Source organism: Pagrus pagrus, assembly GCF_965226575.1.
Source record: "Pagrus pagrus genome assembly, chromosome: 7".
Lineage (NCBI taxonomy): Eukaryota > Metazoa > Chordata > Actinopteri > Spariformes > Sparidae > Pagrus > Pagrus pagrus.
The window spans coordinates 15,901,964-15,909,844 of NC_140191.1; the positions used below are offsets into that span (position 1 = coordinate 15,901,964).

The window sequence follows — 7,881 nt, forward strand, 5'->3', positions numbered from 1 at the left end:
CTTGTGTCTTGCCTTTTTCTAAACTTTAAAGTATCTGGTTGAGATCTAGTCAAGTCAATTTTATTTATATCACACCATATCAAAGTTGAGAGTGGGTGAGTATAATTAGCTAATTCTGCTAATTATACAAATTGCAAGTCTTGGCAACCAAGGTGAATTGCAAGGCAAAGTATTATTTGGATGGAATAAATCTTTGAAATAGTAAGTACTTGGAAGATGGTAGTATTTAGGTGGAATCAACCTTCAAAACTGTAAATAATGAGTCAGAACGTATTATTTGGGTGAACCAACCTTTTAAATTATGAATAATTGATCAAAGTATTATTTGGGTGGAATTGACCTTTAAAACTACAACAAAAAGTATTGAACTAGGGCCCTAATAGTGCAGCCTCCGCTACTGCAGGAATGTCGTATCAGGGAAAGAAGGGGGAAACAGGCAGGGCGAAAACAACTGGAAAAACAAGAACAAACAAAGCTGCCACAGCACACCCCACGACAATGGCTTGAGAAGGGGGGCTGTTTACAATGAAGCATTATGGGACACAAGTCTTCACTCCAACAGCAACGAGGAAGCAGCAAGAGTATAAAACAGCAATCCTGTTCACTGTTGTGGAAAACATCCAGACTTCAAGGTAGGAATACAACATGATATCCAATGATAAATGGAGTACATTAACGTGACTTTTGTCCAATCTGTTTTGAACTGTATATTGTTTAAGGCGATGGCAGGTATCAGTAGATTAATTTGAAACACTGGTGGTTATTATTAGTTTTTATAGCAACACAACAGCAGCATTTAAACTGAGTATTTTTGTTGGTTTATTTGTCTTTTTATCAGATGGCTTTTCTGCTTCTCCTGGTGATGCTGACAGCATGTGCTGCAATTCCTCAAGGTAAAAAAAAAAGGGAAATTTACGATAAATTTAAATGTGTATGAGTGCAGTTTGTTAGTGTTCTGGAAAAAATAAAATCTTTTTTCCTACGTTATTGTTATAAAACAACTGGTAAAATCAGCCAAACATTTGAGGAAATTACTAATGTTGAGTACATCTCTTGTCATTATCATCATACTGAAATGTCTTTTATTTAGTTTGATTTTTTTCTTACAAACTCTGACACAAAAGAGGAAGAGAAAGATGCACTGAAGAATCCGTTGAACAACTTTTAACAAAAGCAAGATGAAAACGAAGAAGCCTAAAAAACAAGGCAGGGTCATTACGTCACTGAATCTTTCTTTGTTGCCAGACTGTGGTGATTTTTTTTTTTTTGTCGACACGTTGTTTTTCCCTCAGTTTTGTTTGGGAAAGGTTCCTGTTTGCAGTGTAATCATCAATATTTGGTGGGACTGGCACTGTCTGGTCACGATGTCATCAGCCCGATCAAAAGTTGACGATAGTCAAAAAAGGCAAACTTTGTTTTAATGCTGTACTACCAGACTACAGAGAAGCTTCTTTCCTCGAGCTGTGAGACTCCTCAATTCATCCTCAGCACTCTGCAGACTTTAAAAATAACTATAAAAATCATTCAGAAATAGTCTTGCTGATGCTCTCTTATGCTTATATATAGCTCATATAGAGGCATCAGTATTAAATTGAGATTGCTTAATAAGCAGTTTAAAGTTCCTTGTAGCACATTTAAATGTTTTATTATATTCCAACTGGATATTCATTAGTTTCATTGACAGACTTGACATCAAACTATGTTGTATCTCCACTTTTAACAATGAATTACTTATTCTATTTGCAAAAGAACAGAACCAAACAGAATAACTTTTTTATTTAACTTTTTAATAATAATTTGTGTTAAGTCATCTTCCACCAAGAGTTGTCATGAAATCTTAAATGGCCATATGGGGAGCAGTGCTTCCACATATACCATCAAAGTCTGTGGTTCAAATGCTATTGCAGGTTCATAATTTTGTGTTAAACGACTTTAGCCAAAAATATAGTAAATTCAGCAGGTTTCAGGATAGTTACCACATGTATACTTTTCTCAAGCATGTATGATTTTCGTTATCCCTTATTTACCTTCTTTTGTAGATCTCTCTGGTAAAATGTTCACCTTCCCAGAGGAAACCCAAACAGCTAATGTGAGACTGACAACATCAGGGCAGGATTTCAATGCTGTGACTGTCTGTCTCAGGTAGTGTTAAAGTGCAACAAAAGAATCCACTATCTTAAGCATCATCATCTAAGTATCATGTTGATAATTTACTTTCTTTCCTTGCTTACAGGTCCATTACAGACCTTACCAGAAGCCACCCCCTTTTCTCTGTGTCCACACCCTCTCGTGACAATGCCTTCCTGATATTCAAGGGAGTTGCAGATGATATAATTAGGGTTGATGTTGTGAATAATATCAATAGATTTGGAGGTCAGGACTACAAGCTAAACACGTGGCATCCTATTTGTTCCACATGGGACTCTGAGTCTGGTCTGGTTCAGCTGTGGTTGGATGGGAAGCCCTCAATTAAGAAATTCACTAGAGGATCTAACATCACTAGTCCCATTGTTATCCTCGGACAGGTACGTTTAATTGTTAAACATTACAGTATCACAGAAAATTCTATAGATTGCTACGTTTGAATTATTGTATGTTAAGTAATGATTTCAGATCAAAAGTTGTACAGAATAGATGCAGATACAAACATTCTACAAACTCTTTGCAATCTCTACAGGAGCAGGATTCCTACGGTGGAGGGTTTGACCGTAGGCAGTCTTTCGTTGGCATGATCACTGATGTCCACATGTGGGACTACGCCCTCTCATCCTGTGAGATCCAGCGCTACGTGGATGACCGAAACTTCTCCCCAGGGAACGTGCTCAACTGGAGGGCGCTGGAGTTCCAGACCACCGGAAGAGTGCTGATAGAAAATAAACAATTACCCTGTTACTAAAGCCGAGCTAAAATAAGACCTCCATGCAAGGTCTTTTCTTTTGAGTATGATGCTTACACCCTGCAGACCTTACAGCTTTGCTTTGTGGCTTTAATCAGCTTGGATTTCAAAATAAAGAAAAATACATTTTTGTTGATGTTCCTCTTGACAGTTCAATAAAAATGCCATTTTGCACTGTAACCCAGTTTCAACTCCATCATTCTGACTCAAACCGTTTAATTATATTCAGCACATCAGTGGAGGTCAGTGGTGTCCTGGGCATTTTTGGCTCCTTGATACCATCTGAAAAAGACTTGATGCAACGCGTTTGTTATGTCCAGTGTGTTTCAGAGGCCCAATCCACCTCTGGGCTCCCTTGTGGTGCTCCTGTTCATAAATGCCACAAACTTCTCTTTGTATACTACATCTGTGTACATCAGCCGGAAGGCAATTAAGACGTTATCCGATTAAGACAGTGGTACTGCTGAAAGATCTGAGTTGATAAAAAATGTTTCATCTGTCATGTGATGCCCAGGATGCCCTATCCTGTATGAAAGGTTGTTGAGGCTGTATGTATAGAGCCAAACAGGGGTCAAATGTCTTGTCAATTTATAGACAAAATTATGAATGAAGGCTAAAATTTGAAACTGAAAGCTGAGGTATTGATCTTGAACCTTGACAGTGAAGCAACAGTGATTACCACTGCACAATCAATACCTTATGTCAGGACAATTAGAATTTAGCATGGTATGCTATTGCAACATCTTTAAATAAGACTATTGTGCATACCCTGGAATTCACTTAATTTAAGGTCAATATGCAGCCACATTATAGCATTAAATCCTGATTAAGAAAGATCTACTTTTACTAGTACCAAAATAAAATTGGCTTCCCAGAGAACAAAATTGTTGTGGCCTAGATCAGGCCCGCATCGGACACATTCATCCGGCCCGCATACCGAGTGGAATGAACTGAATAAACCAGTTGGCCCAAGAAACAAGAACAAAACAAGATGCCACAGCACACACCACGACAATGGCTGTTAAAAGGGTGCAAATCACAATGAGGCATTATGTGACATAAGTCTTCAGTCAAACAGGAACAAGGAAGCAGCAAGAGTATAAAACAGCAATCCTGTTCACTGTTGTACAAAACATCCAGACTTCAAGGTAGGAATACAACATGATATCCAATGATAAATGGAGTACATTAACGTGACTTTTGTCCAATCTGTATTGAACTGTACATTGTATAGGTGATGGCAGGTATCAGTGGATTAATTTGAAGCACTGGTGGTTATTATTAGTTTTTATAGCAACACAACAGCAGCATTTAAACTGAGTATTTTTGTTGGTTTATTTGTCTTTTTATCAGATGGCTTTTCTGCTTCTCCTGGTGATGCTGACAGCATGTGCTGCAAGACCTCAAGGTAAAGAAAAAAAAGGGAGAAATTTACGATAAAGTTAAATGTGTATGAGCGCAGTTTGTTGGTGTTCTGGAAAAAAACTTTTTTTCCCCTACATATTGTGATAAAACAACTGGAAAAATCAGTCAAACGTTTGAGGAAATTACTAATGTTGAGTTCATCTCTTGTCATTATCATCGTACTGAAATGTCTTTTATATAGTTTGATAACTAAGATTTTTTTTCTTACAAACTCTGACACAAAAGAGGAAGAGAAAGATGCACTGAAGAATCCGTTGAAGCCTAAAAAAGAAGGCAGGGTCATTACGTCATTAAATCTTGCTTTGTTGCCAGACTGTGGTGATTTTTTATTTGTCGTCACGTTGTTTTTCCCTCAGTTCTGTTTGGGAAAGGTTCCTATTCGCAGTGTAATCAGCAATATTTGGTGGGACTAGCACTGTCTGGTCACAATGTCATCAGCCCGATCAAAAGATGACGATAGTCAAAAAAGGCAAACTTTGTTTTAATGCTGTACTACCAGACTACAGAGAAGCTTCTTTCCTCGAGCTGTGAGACTCCTCAATTCATCCTCAGCACTCTGCAGACTTTAACTATAAAAATCATTCAGAAATAGCCTTGTCTTGCTGATGCTCTCTTATGCTTATATATAGCTCATATAGAGGCATCAGTATTAAATTGAGATTGCTTAATAAGCAGTTTAAAGTTCCTTGTAGCACATTTAAATGTTTTATTATATTCCAACTGGATATTCATTAGTTTCATTGACAGACTTGACATCAAACTATGTTGTATCTCCACTTTTAACAATGAATTACTTATTCTATTTGCAAAAGAACAGAACCAAACAGAATAACTTTTTTATTTAACTTTTTAATAATAATTTGTGTTAAGTCATCTTCCACCAAGAGCTGTCATGAAATCTTAAATGGCCATATGGGGAGCAGTGCTTCCACATATACCATCAAAGTCTGTGGTTCAAATGCTATTGCAGGTTCATAATTTTGTGTGAAACAACTTCAACCAAAAATGTAGTCAATTCAGCAGGTTTCAGGATAGTTACCACATGTATACTTTTCACAAGCATGTATCATTTTCATTATCCCTTATTTTCCTTCTTTTGTAGATCTCTCTGGTAAAATGTTCACCTTCCCAGAGGAAACCCAAACAGCTAATGTGAGACTGACAACATCAGGGCAGGATTTCAATGCTGTGACTGTCTGTCTCAGGTAGTGTTAAAGTGCAACAAAAGAATCCACTATCTTAAGCATCATCATCTAAGTATCATGTTGGCTAATTTTTTGTCTTTTCTTGCTTACAGGTCCATTACAGACCTTACCAGAACCAACAGCCTTTTCTCTCTGTCCACACCCTCTCATCACAATGCCTTCCTGATATTCAAGGAATCTGCAAATGATGCAATTAGTGTTTATGTCGTGAATGATGACACTACATTTGGAGGTCAGGACTACAAGCTAAACACGTGGCATACTATTTGTTCCACATGGGACTCTGAGTCTGGTCTGGTTCAGCTGTGGTTGGATGGGAAGCCCTCACTTAGGAAATTCACTGGAGGATCAAACATCACTAGTCCCATTGTTATCCTCGGACAGGTAAGTTTAATTGCTAAACATTACAGTATCACAGAAAATTCAGTAGATTGCTGCGTTTGAATTATTGTAAGTTAAGTAATGATTTCAGATCAAAAGTTGTACAGAATAGATGCAGATACAAACATTCTACAAACTCTTTGCAATCTCTACAGGAGCAGGATTCCTACGGTGGACGGTTTGACCGTGGCCAGTCTTTCGTTGGCATGATCACTGATGTCCACATGTGGGACTACGCCCTCTCATCCTGTGAGATCCAGCGCTACGTGGATGACCGAAACTTCTCCCCAGGGAACGTGCTCAACTGGAGGGCGCTGGAGTTCCAGACCACCGGAAGAGTGCTGATAGAAAATAAACAATTACCCTGTTACTAAAGCCAAGCTAAAATAAGACCTCCATGCAAGGTCTTTTCTTTTGAGTATGATGCTTACACCCTGCAGACCTTAACAGTGGTTATGTATAGCTTTGCTTCGTGGATTTAATCAGCTTGGAGTTAAAACATTTTTTAATTTTTGCAGTGTAATCTTGGTTAATTTCTATTCTGGTGATGTGTCCCAGATTTGGGCCAGTTCTGGTTTCTTCTGTTCACACTTGGCTTACATGTGGCCATGGTTTTGCCTGCTTGTAGCTCTGGTCTTGCAAACAGGAGTGGACGGCCCAAGTGCCGTCATTACATGGGGTATGTGGGCTGGATGTCTGGTACAATTTTGCTATCTGGGTTGCTAAAAGAAAATAAATCAAAGGCCACTGGTGGTCAAGGTGAAAATCAAATTGGAAGACCTAAGGCAGATAACTAATGTGACAGTGCTTTAAACCTTCTTATAATAGACAACAAACGTATTTTTTATTTTTTGTTTATCTGCCCCAAACAGCCAGATTACTTAGACTGTACACTAGCAGTAAACTAACGTTAGCAAACAACGAGTCTATGTGGTTAAATTCAGGGAAAATTCTAGCTGAAATTAATCACTTACTCACCACAGACTCTGCTTCTCTCTTTTCTTTCCCCCTCTCCTCTATGTAATGTAGTTCATGAAGTGAAGTACATTTCCCCTCCAGCTCCAGTCAGAAGTCAACATTACGGAACATAAAGACCTGCAAACGTAGGTCAGCTCCGTGGGTCGCTGCTGCAGTCAGGTTGACAAACAGGAGTGAAGATAAATCCACTTTTTAATACCAAAAGTTAAAAAGTAATCTCTGATTGGCTCTAATCCAGACTCTCCAGTCAGCTCTGAGCAGCGGTTCTTTGCTTTTTGCAGTGCAATTTATACATTAGGTCCAAGGACCAGGAGAATCACATAACTTGATATGGGATCTATGTCATTTTTTCCACATATAAAAAGTAAATAATTGAAAAGTTGAAAATTGAATTACATTTTCTAAAAATCCTTATCTGTTTGTAAGTTGCTAAAAGGGTTACAAAGGCCACTTGTGCATTCATTGTACATTGCGGCGTTTTGACAGGGTTCACTTATATCAACAATTAATCAAGATGATGTTTTATGATTTAATATCTCGTTCTTTCTGCTAAACTATTTTCTATATATCGAAATGGTGTCGTTCATGAATTCTCTTCATTACTTTTACTTTAGACAAACAAGACCAAAAACCTCTGCAGGTGAATTCATTGATTTCATCTTATTCAGGAAGTTTGAACATGCACTCTCACTGACCTTGTATACATGACCTAGTGTTTTGTGCTGATTTCCGTGATTGTACATGGGCTCTTCAGTCTGCAGGTTCTTTTTAAAATAAACTGGCTAATGCCTTTTCAGTCATCAATATGTGTGGTGTACTGCTTGATTCATTAACAATAACCAAGTGAGACAACTGGTCTTTGGCCAAGTTCTCTTCTCTGAAGGTCATGTAACATTCAGGCTACTTGTAAACCTCCAGAGATTTTCCCAATAAATTAGCCTGCACGATCTGAGCTGTAGCAGTACCACTGCTCACCTTAACCACCTCTCTTTTGAC

General features: G+C 38.1%; 1 protein-coding gene across 1 annotated transcript; it reads left to right on the top strand.

Moving 5' to 3' along the window:
- Positions 1–548: 548 nt before the first annotated feature.
- Positions 549–7,636, top strand: LOC311260124 (uncharacterized protein). The gene is made up of 10 exons (XM_084357636.1): positions 549–632; positions 839–893; positions 2,040–2,142; positions 2,234–2,525; positions 2,678–2,888; positions 4,037–4,044; positions 4,250–4,304; positions 5,424–5,526; positions 5,619–5,910; positions 6,063–7,636. The coding sequence occupies exons 2-10, from the start codon at positions 839–841 to the stop codon at positions 6,279–6,281; spliced, it is 1,338 nt and encodes a 445-aa protein (XP_084213762.1). The 5' UTR covers positions 549–632; the 3' UTR covers positions 6,282–7,636.
- Positions 7,637–7,881: the final 245 nt, after the last annotated feature.